Raw genomic sequence first — 20822 nt, forward strand, 5'->3', positions numbered from 1 at the left:
AGCCCTGGTCCCTTAAGAAATGAATAATTAATGCTGAGATGAATTATGCATTTAATTGACCAGGAGTTGTCTGGCATAAACCAATTAGATGCCATTGTTGGTGCAATCTCTGGTTACCTTTGAGGTAAACAATTTGGACATCTCTGTCTAACAGTGGACAGGCAGATAATCTGTGGTGGGAGAAAAACGCCTGTAAATGGAAGATATGGCTACAGTAGGCATGGAAATGAGAAACTCAATAGCCTGTACCAAACACCATCCATGTCTACACCAACCATGTACCACTTTTTAGAGCCAATACTTTTTTGTAACGATATCTTCCATTTAAAAACGTAGGCCTACCCCATTTTCCGGCACCATAGACGAAACGTGTCCAGGCAGTCCAGGCTCTGATCCAAGGCAAGGGCTGGAGGATGCAGAAATATCCCACAGCAACGATATCTTTAACATCACCAAAACGTTTTCATCATACTTAAGTTAAGTAGCCTAGTCTACTACTGGTGCCGTCAGAAGGATGAGGGCCACAAAGTACAGTGTTTGGACGAACTGAAGCATGGCAGCGTGTATGGATGCAGCCAGGAAGCAGTTCAAAACGCTGGAGTAGGTAACAGGCTGTAAGTGTAAGATGTGCTCAATACAGTAATAATGGACTGTCTTGATATGTTTGTGGACTTTATGTAGCCGGTGACTGCTTTATCTTGGCTCTGGCCACATTTACGAAAGCTACAGTACATTATAAGTAGAGTTTATTGCGGTGTTTTCGCCTTTTGTTGGTTGGATATTTAAATTCTTTAATATTTAAGATAAGTCTACATTTCACTAACTCAATACCCAAAATGAAGTCAAACTTTGGGTTCACAGTCTCCTGTTACAGTTTGAAGGCCCAGTTTTGTTTTCATGTAACTAAACACTTCTTTTCAAACCTTCCTGTTACTAGCTTTTTTAAAGGTCATTTTTTATTCAAAAATCGTTATGAGGACATAGCAGGCATGACTGAGTCTTAAATATTTTAGCTATTATATTACTGTATGCTGATAATACTACATGTAATAGAGCTATATCAAGGCTTTAAAGTTTGATAATGCAACACAAATGCCTTCAAATGTGACTGCTAAGTAATCTAAATAACACCCTGAAAACGTCCTTTTGTCACATATAGCTTAAGAGCTTGAGCCAGCCTAAAAACCTATTTTTTTATTTATCACTTTTCCATACAGGCCTACATCTAATGACCCTTGGTTTTGAAATGTTAAGTTATGATAAGTTTATCACAGTGAGCTGGTAGTTTTTGCTCTCTGGAGACAAACTGATGAGAATTGCACAATTAAGTGAGTGTAAATTATAAGAAAAGTGTAAATATTAAGCACAAAAAAGGTATTTGCTGTTACAAATGCGGTTGAAGAAGTGATGTCTTATTTCCCTGTTTCCTTATCAACTAGAAGAGTGTTCATGTTTTTGTCTCATTCTTTTTTGTTTTTCAGTGGCTTTATCATTGGATATGTTTTGGCTCCTCCAGTTGGAATAAGGATACCAAAGTGTACTCTGAGAAGCTTGGAAAATGTTTTATCCACGGTGAAAGAGAAAGTGCGTCTCCACACTTGCTGTGTAACAGGTAATCCTTTGTCTCTGTAAAATGTTAACCCTTTTTAATAAGTAATGTGCAACATGGAGTGCAGCCAGTTTACCCTGTTGTTCTTTTCTTGAAAGACAGAAACTAACACATATTTTACATTTTTGTATAAAAAATGTCATGAATCATAACAGAAATATTGTCCTCCTTGTGTTTCCAGGCTCTGCACTTTACATGGACGTCCTGTGAGTGATCCGACTGAACTACTGTACAACCAGCATTATATCACAGAAAAGTTTAAAGCCCTCCCATATGAGACACATGGCAGGGACATGACCAAGGAAAACAACAATCTCTAATGGTATGAAACCTAATTTTTGATCACTGAAACAAGTCTTTAAATATTTCTAGGAGTTACTGGAGACATTCAAACTATAAGCCACAGTAAGCAAAGGATGTGGCGATTACTTGTGCATCAGAGTTGGGCGCATTTTACCATCTGGTTGCTGACTTTTTTTGCAGCATGGGAGCGTCCTTCTTGTTCATTGCTGCAACACCTTGGTAGTATCACAGTGGAACGGCATATCTTTGCACACGCAGCATTTCAATTAACATTTCCCATGTGCAAGACTTATTGTGGGGGTGCAATTCCTTATGAAACCGCGCTATCATCCATCACTGTCTGCAGTAGGCATTGAGTTACCTTTGCTTTTTACTTTGATGGGTAGTCCCCACAGAGACAGGCCGGCCCACTTGATCAAGTGCAGTGAGCCTCATAGACAGATCATATGCACCAGGGGGACTTCACAAAAAAAAAAAAAATCTTATTCAAACCAGAACCGGGACAATTTGTATTGTGATTAAGTAGACAGTGAAGTGCGTTGAATCCATATGAGGATTACGCTGCTGTGGGTCTCGAGCCGAACACCATATTACACAGTGAAGATGAGAACATGCCCACTCAGCAGGTTGAGGTAGCGATGGGGGCCCCCCAGTGAGAGATGTGTCTGACATCTGATTCTTCTAACCATGAAAGATGACAGTACTGTAGCAGATGTCAATGATTTTTCAGATGGAGAAAAATTCCTTATCTCTTGCTACATCTGCGGTTGATATTGCCGGTATATTGATATTGCTGAAGTCGGAAATGTGTAGAATATTTACAAGTAATGTTATGGAATCATTTAAAATGCAGAAGCCTAGGAGTGTAACAATATCAGTTTTTTAAACCTTGATACGATTCTAGTTAATCAGACTATATCGATATGTGTTTGATACCACCTCAACAAAAATTGCACAAGCAAACTTCTTCACATATTGGCAACTTTTTTGGAACCGAAATTTCGCCTGTGTATTTGTGCAGTTCAGACAGTGCTCTTTTTGTGTCTCTGGCAGCAGCATTTGGTGAAAAACATGATTGAACTGTATTTTTTTTTTTAGGTTGATACATTTTTGGATTGGCCATTCAAATACTGGAGGGTGTATCGTTTTAAAAACATGCGGTATCAAAAAGTGTCAAACATTTTGATAACCTCACAGTGGCCTGATTTTAAGTCAGATTTAAAAAATAAAATAAAAAATCTCTTTGACATCTTTGAAATAAAAACATAATATGTAAGAGCCATAAAGCTTGTACATGAGTTTCAGTCTTAGGTAGAAAAAACTTGAATCAATGTCTTCTTTGCCATTTCACATATTACCATAAGGTGGAGACAGAGACAGAGCTATGGCTGTGTTTTGCATCCATCTGCTCATGGTAGTAATACTCATTCAATGGACATGATGCTGCCACAAATCCCCCCCCCACCGCCCCTGCCTCTTCGTCTGGTCCCTCATGAATTTGTAAACATGATTTGACCAGTTAATAAGGACCTTTCAGAGGTAGAAGATGCATGTGACAAAAATTGCCCACTCTATCTTGATCTGTCAGCTTTTTAGCTTACTGATTATACATACATTTATAGGGTCATGTCCGTCATTAATTTCAGTTTGACCTCACAAAACAACAGCAGTCTGGTTTGAAACGCCTGTAAAATGATCCTTTAAAGATGCCCACTCGGGCTGTGTAAAATGTAACCTTGATCTTGCAACCCGGCTGCATTGGAAATGGTGTCTGTCCTTTCTGGTCTGCACCGGCAGCGGAGCGTTTCTGCGCTGCTGAATGGGACATCTGGTGTAGAGCAGCCGCTGAAGTCTTAACTGACGGCTCTGTGGAGTGTATTGAAACTCTACAGCACACCGCGTTCCCAGCGGAAGCGAGCGTGTGTTGCTGAGTTAGCTGTTCACAGGCATGATGAGGTAGAAACTCTTGAGGTAGCTATAGCATGAAGAGGAGATTAATTGGATGGAGAGGAATTAAAAGAGAGTGAGAAAGAAAGGGAATAATGATGCGCATCATAGCAAAGTACTTTCATATTGCCGCAATAATGATGAGCAGTGCAGTTGTGCTCCAAATGTGTCCAGAAAGGCTGACTAAACCTTTAAAATCTGCACTCCCTGACATCATTGATGACTTGCTGCTGCTCCACTCTCCCCTACTGTTTCTGCATGATGTCACTGGTGGGAGGAAGTAGCAATGCCCCGTGGAAAACTCTACCCCCCTCCACTCAATGCTGCCAGCTTGTCTGCTCACTGAGGACCCGGCCCTAGGAGTGGCTTCTACTGATACCACATCCCGCATTGCTAGAGGCTGGTCGGTCCAATTGGTTGGGACCCCAGTTTTCCCTTTGCTATCATATCTTGCTGTCCTCTTGTTGACTCCTGTTCCCTGCCACTTGAGAGGGCCACAGATTACTTGCTGCTCGGTCCCCCTGAGCCCCCTTCATACTAACTGTAACACTCTCTCTCTCTCTCTCTCTCTCTCTCTGAGGCCTCCAGATACACACAGTTGGCTGCTCCCACAGGACATGGAACTGTAGATATGTAATGCAGAACGAGAGCTGGGATGACCTAAGCTTTTCCACCGACATGTTTCCACTGCTGTTGCTCCTTGTACTGTACTCTCCCAGCTCTGAGGCGCCCCTCGTCCTCTGATTTCACCTCCCCAAGTGAGACAGCCTTGATTTAACTATGTTGATTTAAATAAGATCTATTTACATCTCACCAGCAGGCTGTAAATATGCCAAACAAGCTGTTCAATTTTTGATTGCCCAGATGTATTTTGATTCTGAACTTTACCGTGAAGTTGTTTTGCATCAGTCACACACGAATGAGGTTAGGAAAACTGAATTAACAGCTTACCGCTGCGACAGTGCCTTTTTCCCTTTGATCTTGTGTGGTTATGTGGCCACTACAGCGCTAGAGTGTGAACTCTGTTTCAACTCTTCCGTTTTCGCTGAATATACACGGCAAACTTCACTCTCCTTTTGTTGTTTTATTTCTCTCCCTCGGCCCACCAACGGCTGTAGAAATTCAAAAGAATATCAACAGACTTTGCCTCTGCATTAAAGAAAGCAAACAAGTGAAGAAACAATTCGGCTTCTCCCCAGAGTCCATGTTAGTGAGCTTGCAAACACCACTGCCAGAAGTGTATTCTGGTGGAAGCCTGAGATCACTACAGTATCCCCCAAGCCAGCCCAGGGATCCAGCCAGGCAGCCGCAGTAAGGAGCGCTGTAACTGAAAAGAAACATTAAGTCTGCTCTCTCGCGCTCCCTGTGTCTGTGTCTCTCATTCTTTGTGAGGGAGACATACCTCACCTCGCTACCTACAGAGGGGATGAGGAGCCTGTGAGGAGAAAATTGCCTTTTGTGGAAGCATTAATTCAGATGTGTACCCTGCTGTCTGAACATCACTCTGAACTCTCCCCACTGCTCTCTCTCCTCCTCTCTGCAACTAAGTCCCAACCCTCTCTCCTTCCTCCCCTCTTCATCAATAACCTTCTGCTGTCTACTGCTGAAGAATAACTTATTCCCTGTGACTCCCTCCCTTTTCCCTTTAAGCTTGTTTGGATTTTCATTGTTTGATCTGGCTTGATAAATAAGACAAATGCAGTTAGAAATTCATGGCTGCCCCATTTCATCAATAAATGATTAGTTTGCCACGCTCCCTGGTGATTGATAGGTTGTGCACAGGATGTATTGGAACCAGATGAATTCAATACAGTAGGAGTCGCAGGGGAGCTACAAAGCATATCAGCTCATGAAAAATTGAGGTCAAAGGAAAATGTAAAAAAAGGATAAAAAAGAAAAAAGAGGAGAACAAGTTTTTGCCCTGCTGTGTTTTGTCTTTTTTTTGTTTCGTCTTCCGCTTTACAAAACAACAGCAAAAAGTCGATGATGAATCACAGAGAAATCTGAGGCAATGTGCCTTAATCTGTGCCTGTGTTTTCTGCTCTCTTTTGTCTCTTCATGTAGTTTGCTCACACAGGCTTTAGAGAGGACCTTGAGCACACAGCCAGGGGCTGCGTGAAAAAAAAGACTCAGCCAAGCCGGAGAGAACCAAACAACAGAGGCAGGTGTCCAGGAACCCGGTTCTCTTCTCAACAGGGGGTAAGCAGAGCAATTCTATAGAAATAACTATCTCTCCTGTCCCCACCTTTGTCATAGTGCAACCCCCCCCCCCCCACCCCACCACCACCACAACACCTCCTTTTTCACTATGCCAACATGAAGAAACCTGTTGGCTCTTGATGACAAATGTTAGCACACATAAAAATGGATGCACAGTTATGCATTCCTTTAGGTGTTCAAAGTAGATCTGAATTAAAGCATGTTTTTTCATAAACAAAACTAGCATTTGGCAGGTGAAGGAGCTTCCTTCGGATTCTCAACCTGTTCTTTTAAGTCCAACCAGACACACAGCCCCCCTTTGCTCTGTGAGAAAAAAACAAACCATTGTGAATATTAAACAGAACAAGACTTCAAACACAAATCAAGGGGGCTTAAATCATAGATGAATTCAATCAGGCCATTTTGTTGAATATTAATCCAGAAAGCCTTGTTAACAACGTGGGGGGAAAACAAAATGCTCTAATTTGCTCCTCATGTGTGGATAAAAAATGGTAATACGTTATTAATCACAGATGATGCCCATAGAGGAACATAAAAGTGACAAAATACGGCTTTGGATTGATGGGTTTGAACATTAAGGCATTTGCGCTGCTTTAAAATGACGCTCTATTAATCATTGATACACAGTAATGTTGCTCACAGTTTTTTCAAAAGTTGTTTTATTTTGGCCATCTGTGTTCACTAATACTTCACTTAAAAACTCATAATATACCACATCGAACATTACATGATATGATTCCACAGCTATAGCAACATTTTAATACTGAGCTGTCGATTGCTATGATTACGTTTTTTTCTATTTTGATGCTGTTTCTTTTTTAAGTTTTCAGTGTAGGATTATTGAATGTTAAATAAATGTAGAATAAAAAGAAGAGTTAAGAGTCTAAGGCAGCAGGTCCTCATAGCGTTTTTTCCAGGTAGAAAAGCGCTGGCTGTGCACTTGCACTTGCACAAAGTGTTTGTGCGCTGAGAAGAAAAGCGATGCTCGTCCATTTTGTCTCTATGACAACAGTCTGTTGACAACGGCCGCTGTATGACTGACACTGCTCCGTGACTTTTTGCTTTATGTTTTTAATTTAGATCAGACATGGAGCAAAGAGGATGTGGGTACAAGACACGATCCGTAGGCGACAAAACATACACAAAAAGAGCGCAGGTGACGTCAACAGTGCCTTTCTGAAAAGTTGAAAGATTTTCAGCTTGAGCGCTCGGAAACGTCCGTACAAAAAAGTGGTCGGAAAAATGACGCTGGGCCCTTGGCTCTTCTGCAGGCGTCCACTTTCTGCTGCAAATGCTCTCTCCTCCGTAAAAAAAAACAATTGAAAAAAGACGCTGGCGCTCAGAAAAAAAATGCTTGGTGGACACAGGGCCTAAGTTTCCCAACCAAATGTTTGTTCTCTTCCGGAGCTGAATAGTTTAATTCTTTGTTATTAAAAAAAAAAACAATGGCAGCTGTTTAGGAAGAAAACTAAATATAACGTTGCCAGCCTTGGCTGTAATCCTAGTGTAACAACAGGTTAGAAATATACTAAATCTGGGCTAAAGGGTCCCTGTTAAAATGGAGTAATGTATTCATTAGAAGGCCCATCAACTACCTATAACCTGCAGCTGCTGTTTTTAGTATCATTTGCAAAATGAGCTCAACAGTGAAGGAACAGGCAGCTGTCACTCAACAGTCAGGAAGTAGCTCAAGGCTTTGTGTTCCCAAGGCTTTTAGATAACTGTTAAAGAAAATTTGTTTCAGAAGATAGTTCCACTTAGCCTAGTCATATTGACACTAAAATCTTGAAAAATAAAGAACTTTAAAAATACAATACCCTGGTGCTTCTTTTAAAGCCATCTTTAACCAAATAAAATCACTGCAGGGGATTTTTTCTCCAACAAGACAGCCCTATATCATATCTAATATTATTTCTACCCACAAAACCCAACGCTAACGGCACTCGAAAAAAAGGTGATGCTCACAAATCTTAGACTTTTTCTGAATGTTTTTTTTTCCTGAGTAGTGTTCACAAACGTATCTAGAAAGGCATTCAAAAGTAATGCTAGACTGAAAAAACTTCACGTAGTCTAGATGATTTGTAGCTGTATATTTGCCTTTGAGCTGAACCCATCAGCCTCATCCATTTTCTATACATTGTTCGTTTATTCCGTCTCTGATTAATCTACCATGCTTTGTTATCTAATATTTAAATGAAGTCTCTCAGATTCAAGCGCAACAGTGTGTTTAATTATTCACAATCCAGCCTGTATCAGATCCAGTAGCCAAGAAAAAGGAGGACAACAAAATGAGTTTGTTTACAGGGAACAACAACAATGTAACATTGCTGTATAAGCAATTCCCCCCACATGCATCAAGAGCAACCTGTCACTGTCAGGAGCTCACCCCGGACTGGAAGTTCACGCTGGCTGGCCATATTTGTGTCAGGGCAGCTGTGGCTTTCTGTGGCCCTTTCGTCTGTGGGACCGCTCTAAATAAATAAATGGCTTGACAGCAACATTGATCTCTCGTGAAGTTGGACAGGGGGAAGCAAAGGGAGTGGACAGGAGTGCAGTGAGGGATGGAAGGGCATGGAGAGCGAGAGAGAGAGAGGGAATGAGTGTGCAGAAGAACACGGCTGTGACTGCCAGCAGATGAGGTAATTGTGATTAATCACTTTTCGCGGAGGGCGGCGTGTTCAATGCACAAAACAAAAGAAGTGAGATGGAGGGAGCGGATGGAGTACCAGAAGACAGCCAGTTGAAGGTGGACCTGACGATTGATCTGGTAAAACACAAGCTCCAATACAGCACTGCAGCCTCATGAGGTCATTGGCATACAATCTTTTAAAAGCATGATCCTGTTTACCTAAAGGAAGTAAGAAGTCTAAAAACACTATATTCAACTTTGCCATAGACAAACATATCCACCTGGCCATGTGCTGATTCCTTTCCTTTAATACATGCCTCTTACTGCTCTTGTTTGTCAGTGAAGAGCAAAAGTTGAATCTAAAAGTTGATGAGCGCCACAAAAAAAAGTTAACTTTTGATGTAAAATGTATGGGTTAGATGGAAAAAGGTGTCTGCTGCCACAACATCCTCTCCCCGTCTTCCTCCCACTAAGCTCTCTGTGTGTTTTTCAGCTTCAAAAAGAATTGAGAATAAACTCCCACTCCTCCTAATATTTTTTTTTTCTGCCAGAATACGGCTCATGACTGCTCAGCAGAACGAGTTACATAAATATATAAATATTTAGCAAAATCAATACAGCAGTACAGTACAGTCTAAGCCAGGGGGGGGATCTTGTTTTCTCCCCGCCTGCAGGTTGAGGCCAAGACAGTCGATGAGGAGGAGGAGAGTTGCTGTGCGAGTCCCTGCAAGGCCTCCCTCCATGATTCAGACGGCTTGTGTCTGCAGAGGTCATTGTCTGCAGGTTCCAGGAAGGATGTAAATACCCTTATTATGAGTTCCATGTAGATAATACTTCATGTTTAGTCCATTTTACTTTATTATTAAGTCCAATTTTTTCATTTGCCAGGGATAAGGTCGCATAAAAAAATGGTCTAAGCTGCAATTATTGTAATCACCATTTTCCATAATTGCAAGAGCGTTAAATGCTTCAAGCAACTATACTTACATCCTCTGTGTGTGTAACCTGCTTTTCTGTCTCCATGGTTCTCTCCGTGAATTGTTTGCTGTGTGTTAACCAGCCCAGCTTTTCTTGGAGGCAAGGGAAGGCAGTGAAAGGCACAGGACACAGAGCTGGTAGTGAAGACGCAGGATTAAAGACACCTGCGCCTGAGGTACAACTCTATGTGCTATGAGTTTACAGAGCTTAGCCGAGGCCACAGATGCTGAATATATCACAGCTTCCAGCTTGAAAAAATACATCCAAGTGTGTATTTGTGATTAGAGTAGAGCTCCATAACAGCATGCGGTCGTATCCAATGTCTGCACTGCAATATAGTCTGGTTATTACATATATTCCGAGTGATGAAGTATGACTGGGATGTGTCTACAGATGTTTTTGCATGGATCTGTGCTCCCCAGAAATTACACTCATTTAAATACACTTATTTTGCCCTGATAATCCCCGAGGGACAGCCATGTGGAGCAGTGTAACTGTGATGAATGCACACAATAGTTGGCTGATATTACTATTCCAAGCAATTTCATGCGGCTTTGAAATGAGAAGATATTGAGTCTTATTTAAGCAATCAATAACCTTGAACATTTTGTTTTAATGAAAACTATAATTTCAAGCAGTGGCAATTACACCATAGGGGAATGTTTTGGTGTGGTGATGGTTTTGCTGCCGTATGCACTTTTGCAATAAAGATATTCTTATCGGGGTAATTATTGACTTCTGGGGGCCAGTTATGACCCGGGCTAAAGACCTCATCAATAGCTTAATTCATTACTTATTGCTTTTAGTCATACATGAATGTTGCTGATTCAGATTGGCTATGGATTGAAGGGACACACAATTAGATAATGGAAAATAATAATAATAATCCCTGGGACAGACTCAGCTACTTTTTTGTCATAAACATCCTGCCGGGTAGTTTCTGATTTGTCTGCTAATGAAGAGTGACACAAGGAGAAGGTAGCATCCCAGAACACAGCTCCAATGTGAAATCCAGTTTATACTGACGTATTATTTATATAAGCGCTACATTTAAAATGTCAAGTTATCCGTGACTATAGAAAGTTAAACTTTTGTACAGCAAAACATCTTCTACCTCACCGAAATTTAGCTTTGCAGCAAATTAGTTTCTACGTTCATACCTAGAGGACTCTAGGTTTCTTTTGTTAAAGTTGTCATCAGACCTGTAATAATGAGGCTGCAGGTGACACTTTACAAACTTATAGTCTTCCCATCATTGACAAATGCTCCCCTCTTTTCCCTCTGAGGCCAAACAGACCATCGCTGTCTCATTGTCTACAGCACCCTCATCATTTAGAGCACTGTGAATAATAATGAGGGATAACTGCGCTGCTATGACTCATACTTTGAGCTGAGTTGGGACTGATTTCCTCCCACTCCTTTGCTCAAATGTGCTCGTGAAATGCCCCGTGTACTCTGTGTATGTGCATGTATATGGTAGATATTGATGACCAAATTCAATTACATGATTACATTTTCAGCCCAAGCTTTAAATGATTTATTGTATTGAATTTAAATAGTGAATACATTTAGAAACAGTACACCGGTGAGGTGGTTGCCTGCATGCGGTATTGACCTGTGTGGTCCAGGCCAAATAAAGAATAACGAGATTCAGCATCTCTGCCAAGTGGAGATGTCCGCTGGGAGTGAAGGCAGGCTATCTCACTGGAAGAGAGCGAGAGGATGGCGGGCTGGAGCCTGATGCACATTTATCAAAGCATTTCTTATAATCACTTGACTGACTTTTGTTGGGCTCTCTGAAGGTTGGTGTTTCCTTTAGAGTGCACTCTGTTAAGGAGCTGATTGATTTCATGAGGAGGGTGGGGTTTGGGGGGGGGGGGGGGGGGGGGGGGTCCGTCTATGTTGTAGATGTCATACACTTTGAGGAAATGCGGACAAGGGTAGATTTGTACTCACTGCTGTGGTTTTGTGTTTACAACTATCATTTGTTTTGATTTAACAATATTGGCTGATTTATCAACCAGTCAGCTAAGCATTTTTTCTTAATTAATATTGTTAGAAATGCCAATACGTCCAGGGATGTTTGATCAATCGTCTTCCTCTTCTTAAGAATTTTGTGATAAAAAATCGAATGGTTATTGACCGCTGCATTGATCCATTCCTTTCCTTTTCCAATGCAAGTCCATTTCATTTGTCTTTCACTTGTTTTTCCCTGCTCCTATTCCCCAAAGCTTAGTTTAGCCATTTCAAAGGCCTTATTCTTCCCATGCAAGGTCAACTATAATCAACTGTAGACAATGTCACTGCCTTGAATCTCCACAGAGCTAGGTAGAGGAAGATGACTCCTCTGGGCTTTTAAGGACCTTCTGCATTATACCATTCAATTACTGTTCATTAGACAGTGTACAGCCATTAATCAGGCGGCGATGTTCTGCTAGTCTTCAGCAGGGACAATGAAGTGGGGGAATGTATTCTGACTTCTTGTCTGGGCCACTGTTTAATGCTATGAAGAGAGATGACACTTTGGAATGCACCAAAGCTTTCAATAGAGAGACGTCCTAAACTGAACTGCTTCTCCGCTCTCTATCTGTTTTCAAGTGAAGTTCTCTGCTTCATGCAGCCTCGTCTTTGAATCTAAAAAGAGATAGGCTTTGTCAGAGATTTACTGTTTATGTGGGAGAGTATTACGAATCTGATATATCACTAAAAGGGGAGGAAGCTGACAGATTTACCGATTAGAGCTGCATATGCATTGAGTATGACTAGATGATGATATGAGAAACTGATTTATGCTTTCCAGGAGCCTAAGGAGAGGGAGCTGTGCCCCGTTCTTCGCACACTACGGTCACGGATGTCCCGCTTTTTCAAGGGTAGGTTCATCAAAGCATAAAGCCCGGTAGTAGCTCACTGGCAGCAGCAGCAGCATTGGCGGCCCCCCCCCCCCCCCCCCCTTGTTCCCCTCCACAGCACCTAATGCACCCATAAAGAGACCACTAATACACTCTGCATTACCAGTTCCTCCCTCACATTGCATGTCACCGGATCCGCAACCACCTCTCAACATCTGGGAGAGCTTTACGCCGTGCTTTATGGAGACCATCTGGTTGAGTGGGTTTTTCTGCCTCCCCAATCTCAAATGACTTATTCTAGTATTAAAGGCACCTGCACATCAAGGTGTGCCATACTACGGCCGGAGATTATTCACCGCTCGTTTGTAACTTGGAACGTCTCAGACAGAATGGGAGGGTCCCATGTCCCTTGTTACTATGGAAATCTTCTAAGTAGAGCTGCATGGCCTGGCTCTTACTTGATTGATCTAGAGAAAAACATGTGAAGAAATACAAAATAAAAGCTGCATTCATTTGATTATGGGGGGGTGGGGGAGAAGATAACATAGTGTTAAACGCAAACCAAAGCAATGATGTAAAGTTGACATTCTCTTTTGTTGGCAGAATGTGCCTTTCAGCTAGTTCAGGCAATTTCATTCTAATTGCCTACAAAACACAGGCTTTGGCTGTGAGGCCCGTCCAGTGCCTTCCCAGCATCTTCAATTTTTCCCTGTGAAAATTCCTAAGGTGACTAAATGGAACAGGATGTGAATCGCTGCATGTGGTTATCACAGTCTGCCCTTCAATCGGTGCCTCACCCTGTCAGTCTTACACCAGGAAAATCACTGCATCCTGCGCTCACAGCAGGCTCCATCCCTTGCACACGTGGCACCTATACCATCAGAAACGTACACCAATACACCTACATGTACATGTAACATATGAGCACAGTTATCTTACAGGCAGCAAATGTTTTTGTTGCATGTGCAATGTGCATGTTTTTCAGGCATATACATGTATTCTCTGTCAATTATCTTCATATCGATTGCACCAGAGGTGGAGATGCACACTCCAGTTCTTGCCCTGATTTCCCCGCAGAATATACATGGACATTGCGGGGGGCATCTGGAACATATCGCAGTATATTATTGCTCGCACATTCAAGAATCACGTCTTCATTTTTCTGTCCCTATGGCATCATGCTGTTGTTGCTGTTTATGAATGGCTGTGCATCATTCATGCCGCATATTCCCTAGCTGTCAGTGCATCTGCTGCCTCGGAGGGAAGTGAGATGTGAAGCGAAATGCAAGTGATCTCTAACAGAATCTGCCACCTGCTTTGCATCAGAATGTCAATGTCTGGGTCGTCTTTATCCTTGAAAGGAGTCTGTAAGATGGGGGAAAAGATCGAGGCCTTTTTCCTAAAAGCAAATCAACTATCAAAGTACTTGCAGTGTCTCCTTCTTATACTTCACCAGGGGTATTCCATCTTGACTTCCATGTATAGAAGAAAGAGATACTATTCTACCCGGTTCTATTCGGCTGAGGTTCTCCTTCAAAAGTTATTGGCATCGTGTACAATGGCCTTGTAATTTATGAGAACTGTTAGGGCCTCTGACAGAAGTTGTAAAGCATCTTGACTGATTGGGTAGATATGAGATGTGTGCAGTCATGGCATATTGTCGCTTGTATGTGAGCGCGACATGCAGAGAGTCGCACAACGTGCTCTGTCACAGATAAATTACTCCGCACCGTCAAATTAAGTTGTTGTAAATCACCTTGCGGACCCGACACCAGTCCTGAGTGACGACCTTTACGCCTATTTGACTTTAAGTCTTATTTATGTTAATCACATCTGCATTATACCGACAGTAAAATTGTGTCATACCCTAAAAGGTCATTGTTATCAGTGCAGCATGTGATAGGGACAGAAAAACATGCTGGTTTGTTTATCACAAAGAATAATAAGTGTTTATGCTTGATGCTTTTATTTTGAAATATAAATGTGTAATTTTCCTTTCTCCTATCTTTTTTTTTTACAGTCTTTGTTCCACACCACAGTCATTGAAAAGGTGTGTCCTATACAAATGGTATCATCAAACGTCTCATTGATTCAACTTGTAATCTCAAATACATAAAACATAATGCCGAGTGTGATAAGCTGCATATAGAGCACAGGGGTGTTAATGCACACAGCTGGTTCTTGGTATTTTAGCATATTATAACAACTTGTTAGCACTACAAATGCTGGGTGTGGATATTAAATGCTTATGTAATCCCCTCATGATATTTACAACAAGACAGTCATCTCATATTCTATAGATGTTAGACCAGTAAAATTCCTCTTATGATGCCGTATATGTATTTCTTATACAAACAGACGGGGAGCGTATCCTTGAGAATGGCTACTCTTAAGGAGACTGAGCAGCTTTTGTTACATATAGCAAAGTAGCAAGAGACAGTATGCTTTTCTTCTCGTTCATCTTAAACACATCATGTGAGGCTTTCAAAAAGGCTACAGCTCCCAGCAGCGAGCCGCTCTTTTTTTTTCTACATTTACATGGTGAAAAATAACAAGTTCCAAAAGACTCGTGTGTCGAAAATCAGCCATTGTGATGTGAGAGAGGCATCTGTGTGTGATCTCTGCTGCACTCGAGACGACAGCTCTGTGAAGTGCACCACTGCCCAGTTACACATTAGCTTTGATTGCCAGTTTGTTCTCTGCGCAGCTCGTAGCTTTGAACCGCATCGCAAGATGAAAGCCAACCTTGTCCACAGTGTGTCCACTGTAGACCGCTGCTGTTGCTTATTTGCTTCAGGCACCATCAAGGGCTTCGGGACTATTTTTCTTCTTTAGTTCTGTACCATGCTGGGGCGAGCATTATGTATAATTTATCATACAATACATCCCGAGACAGCACCCCATCTGCACTCCCTTCTAATTGAATGCCAGTTCTTTTCTTTCTACATCTTGTGATGATTGTAGTCAATGCAAGATTCCACTAAGGTGTGTATTTCTGTGTGTCCAGCAGAGAGACTTGTTGTGGTGTACAAGTCTCACTTGTGTGTAGTGTTTCCTATGATGAGAGCATCAACCTTCAGTACTGATCTATCTCTCTCTCTCTCTCTCTCTCTCACCCTTCCTGCATTTTTCTCTGCTCTCTTTCCTCTTGAATCCAAAAGCCACAGAATACAGTGTTAGCCTGTGTTGGACCGTCGAGGACCAGACGTCCTCTTTCTCTTCTGTCTCCAGCATCTAGCTGCTCATGTATAAGATGAAACGGTGTTATAAGCCAAATAAAAATGTCTTGCCTCTTGACAGCCCCACCGTGAATATATGGCCTCTTATTTCGGTGAATATATTGCATAATTATGTACGGTTATGAATATTGCATGGAGCCCCACACTGAGTGCATGGTAAGATGCCTAATTGCGGAGTTTAATTATTAAGAAGCAAAGGTCCTGAGCGGGTTTTGTGAGAAGCACTTTTGATAAATTATTTTTTGCAGTTTTCTGATGAATTATTTTGGGGGGCTTGTGTCTAATCAGCAGGCGTAGTGGACGGCGTAACTGCTCTTGAGAGAGACTTATCTTTCCATGGAGGGGAATTACTATGCTGATTAAATCCGCTGAAATCAACTAATAACTTAATGATATTGGAGTGGATCAAAAGAATGAATCATGGCCCCTCATAGTGGTGGCTGTGAAAAACACAAGGGCACAGTGATGGCGGGAACGAGGGCTGTTGCCGCTGACCTCAGGGCAGTTTTAATATTTCTTCTTGCGAAAACACAAGGGAGGGAGATGAAGAAAGAGAGCATGTGATGGTATGTACTAAAGCAAACCAAAGATCCTCGTATTAAACACAGGGTAGATTTGCTTTACTTCATATGAAGCACTTCAAGGAAAAAGTCCAGAGAGGCTGACTAAACAAGGAATAGTAAACTAGATCTCCCTCAAGTGCTGCCAAAGCCACCAGACACAGCTGCTTGTACTGTATAACTACAGCTTCTCTTACTTTCCAGCGTGTACTGTAACTGAGGCGCCCACACAAAAACATTCCTCCCTAGTTATGTATTCAGCTCAAGTGCACTTAATATGCAGGAAAAGTTTAAGGCTTGACCTCGCTTTTGAGTCAAAAGAAATTTGAAAATGAATAAAACAAGCTTCTCTGTGTGTTGCTTCAAATATGAAACTGGTTCACATGATGTATTCTTCCATAAAAGCGTATGGCTTTAACGCAGACAATAAGAATCACTGACCCACTTAATTGCAGCTCTGTGTCACTGTGAAACTAAGTTCACCACAACTGCAGGATCAAACACAGGGTAATAGCCTGGCGGCCTCCTACAAAATGCATGTCGGTCTGGCACTCATGAAGCGCAGTTAAGCTGCTTTTCGCGAGCCAGCACAAATATGTGAATAATTGATTGATATCGACGTGAAGATCACCTTGGTGTATCCAGTAGTTGTTTGGTTAAGAAGTCTCCTGTGGAGGGCAGGAGCCTGGCCATCTGTCAATAACGCGTCACGCATCTCACACGGCTGGCACTCTGACCAGCTGAAACGCTTCAGTAAGCGGCTGAACAATTGTTCTCGATGTGATGTTAAATCAGTTATTCTGCTCTGAGAGCCAAAGTGTTTCAGCCACAGTTCCAGCGAGTAGTCTGGAAATAATGGCCTTATACTAATTCTGCTCTCTTGCTTGGATACAATTGCAGTGATTATAAATGATTGATTATATAGTGGAGTGCAGCACTTGGATTAATAGTTGATGGAAAGTATATTCATAGCGGAAATTTGCCTTTTTGACCTTTACCCAGGTGAATGAACTATTCAAAAAAGTTATTTGGAAAACATTCTTTAGATGCAAGAAGTAATAACTATCTTAAATTGAGTGTTTGAATATGTAAAGCTGACTCAAAAAGTGAGTCAACTCTCATTAGAACCTATATTTAAATGTACTCAGCTCTGATGATGATAGTGTGATTCTGTAATAGCATATCATTGATACAAAGACAAATATTCTCATTATAGTGTTAGTGACACACCATTACTGACGCTATGCTAACGCTAACATTACATATCACATTTAACATAATTTAGCAGCTAATCACCATCCTACTAGCGGGCTAGCCAGCTAGCTTCAATGCACACCTGTGGTGTTTTGTACCTCATGGAGAGTTCTGGGTGAGACGCTTGGTGAGGTTTGAATTGTCTGCTTGCTGCTACAACTCTGTTTTGTAGAACCTTCAGCATACAGGTTCGATAAGTCAGTAGGTTCGCCAACAGCGTCGGCTCAGTAGGAAAAGTAGTCCCATGGAGACGTAGGCAGCCTGTCATGGAAGAGGACTCCTTGTTGTTGTCGTCGGTTGTGGATAATGTTAAGGCAGAGGCAATGCTTCTCTCTCGTGGCGGAGGCTCACGGTGTATAAACATAAATAAATGGCTGGTGTCTACTTGACCATTAAAGTTCTCACTTGACTACCTTGCTCATCCTGCTGCCTAGGGGAGATACGGATAATAATTTTTATTACTCTCAGGCTTGATCATACTCTTATCAGTCACTTCCGCTAGAGCAACATTTGATCTATGAAAAGTAACAAAGGTCGTACAAAACCGTTTTGAATAAAAGTACCGACAAGTACACATTTCGTTATACCGTACAACTCTTCACCACACCGCTGATGCCAACAGTGTACTCCAGACAGCTGATTAAGACAATGTAGTCCACTGTATCAAAGGATGAGCTGAGGTCAAGAAGAATGAGTGTACAGCCCAGAGTCAACTGCGAGGGTAAATGGTTGGAAATCCTGAGTGGACACAGTTTATTATAAGGGGGTAAACTGTTGTATCTTTAAGAAAGGCGGGGAAAACCCCAGATGACAGTGAGCAGTTAAAATATCTGGACCAACCGTCTGAATCACAGCTTTCAGAGACCAATAGGAACGCAGGTGGATGATTTAAAGTGCAGTAGTATGCTCTAAAGTTGCCAAAGAGATTTAACTGAAGTGGTCTAGTGACTATTGAATCTTTCTGCTCCCTGAATTCAGTGTTAAATGTTGATGAATATTTGCAATTTTGTTAGTGAATAAAGGAGAAATTGTTCACTTTTCTATGGCGAGGATTCGACAGACTGGCCATGTGGCGGGCCAGTCATAGCTTTTACTGATTTAAACAGGATTCTGAAGTTATGATTGTGATACACTGGTTAGTGAAAAGTCAAAGAAGCTTTACTTTACTTAATCTCTCTTTCTATAGTTTCATATATAAATATGTCTGATATGCTACCACTTGTAATACTTACTTCCTGCCGTTGAGCAATTACAGGTTCAGTGGCTTGCACAAAGTATGAGAGTGTCTGCTTTGGAAGTTTTAAAGGACACTCCACAGGCAGAATCAAACAAAGTGTCTGTGAACTTTCAAATGCTATATAAGTGAAATGAAAATTGCTGAAGGTCATTTTATAGAGAGGCTCGGCATGCCTTGAGACCCATATTGAGCCTGCATGCACATGAGATGGACAGGTGGTGTTATAAAAAGACCTATTTCACCACTGACATCACCCTGAGCCACCAGGAGGCCACTTTCTCCTTTCTCTCTCTCTCTCTCTCTCTCTCTCTCTCTCTCAAGCTACCCACTGTCTGAATCTAATGGCTGGAAGCACAGCTAAAAGCTCTCAGTGTGATAAGGTAATGTGGAGTCAGACAGACAGAGAGGGAGAGGGGGGAAAAAAAGGAGTGCTATATCAATGGAACCATATATACTGATTATACAGTGATGAGGAAATGGGCTAAAAATAAAAACAAATGGAGAGTGCGAGATGATATCACCGCACCCAGATTGCTGACTCCAGTGTTTGGAGTCGCATCCAGATGGTTATGGAGCGGGATGACGATGGGAGCCGAGGCTTACTGCTGTCCTCTTGACTGACCTTCCTGATGTCACGCTTGATAAAATACAGTGCACTGTAATTTGTTTTGAACACAAGTGTGACTATTAGATTAAAACAAATATTCTTGGTTCCTAATGTGTCTTAAAGCTGTGATTTATGGGAAATGTTTATCCCTCGGTAACATGCCGTCTTTTCCCTGACAAACTACAGCTAATATGAATTGTAGGTGATTATGTCCCCTCTAGGCTTTTTTTTAGCACCTGGAAAATCACAGCTGTATGAAAGAAGAAAAAAGAGCTTATTATGCTTGTGTAATTTGCTCAGCCATCACTATCTGCAGATGGTTCCACCAGTCTAGATTACTGATACCAACTACCCCCCTTCACTTTTCTCTCACCTTGTCCTCTCGCCACACGTGTCCATGCACAATTTCTTTTTCCACTTTCCTTTTTCCTGCTTCCTTGTCTGCCTCCCTCCTCTCGTGTCCCCTCGGTCTCTCTCTCCCCCTCTTGTTCTCCTTTATCTGCTCCCAGACTGGCTGTCCTTAGAAAGATGGATGTGCGCATTCCCAGGGCAGATGGCCCTGTTGTTACTCTGTGTACCCGGCTCACACTTTAACACCCAGCCCCCTTGTCTGGCCTGATGGGCCATTGCCTGGGGAAAGGACTCTACTGCTACACAGTGCAGCAGACGTGGTGTGTTGTGCAGCTAACCGCATGGGTGCTCACAGCTTTTTTTTTTGTAAGGGAGTAGACTAGTAGACTGTATGCCAAATACACAGATGGGTTCTTTCTTTTAAGGATCACAGTTGTTTAAATAGGAAAGCTTTAATATACTTTATAATACACACTCATTTGCATTATTTTTTTTCAGGGTTTTGATTTACAAACCAATATGGTGCGTCCCATTTCATTCTAGCTTCTATTGGAATTACTGACATTATCCCTGTGCTGGTCAAAGGGAAAAATGACAAAAAGAAAAGTGATGATTTTTTTAACACCCCCAAAAGAAGACTAGTTTAGGACTGCATGAATGCAAAGACTCTTCTTGCCTAATTTTTACTCCAGTAAGAGTTTTGTGATTGGCAATGAGTATTTTTGTATCCTGACATTTTGTGCCCTCAGCAAGTTTTGTGTTAGAATAAAAACTCTTGTCCATTTGAGATGCATTCTTACTTACCATTGATATTACCAGATGTTTCAAAATGTCAGCCTTTACATACTAAAAAGTTATACTGTACATTCAAGATCTGTAAAATAACATTGGAAAGGATATAGAACAAGTAGAAAATGGTGTCACACAAAATGACTGTGTATTGCATCTCAGAACTCATTTGGTTCTGTATGTAATATATCATTAAAAGTGGATTTAGTAAATCACTTAAACATGAGCTGAGTTTGCTGTTGTTAAGTCA

The 20822-nt window shown here is 41.6% G+C and overlaps 1 protein-coding gene across 1 annotated transcript in view; it reads left to right on the plus strand.

Annotated features, from left to right (window-relative positions):
* The first annotated feature begins 205 nt into the window (after positions 1–205).
* Positions 206–20822, plus strand: part of LOC132993633 (uncharacterized) — a 117261-nt gene continuing 96644 nt past the window's right edge. The window contains 11 exon segments of the mRNA XM_061063568.1: positions 206–214; positions 478–566; positions 568–600; positions 1275–1328; positions 1482–1612; positions 4677–4702; positions 5924–5971; positions 5974–6058; positions 8596–8633; positions 8748–8846; positions 9383–9505. Coding sequence (XP_060919551.1) covers positions 206–214; positions 478–566; positions 568–600; positions 1275–1328; positions 1482–1612; positions 4677–4702; positions 5924–5971; positions 5974–6058; positions 8596–8633; positions 8748–8846; positions 9383–9505 — 735 coding nt within the window.

Source organism: Labrus mixtus, chromosome 18, assembly GCF_963584025.1.
Source record: "Labrus mixtus chromosome 18, fLabMix1.1, whole genome shotgun sequence".
NCBI classification, from domain to species: Eukaryota; Metazoa; Chordata; class Actinopteri; order Labriformes; family Labridae; genus Labrus; species Labrus mixtus.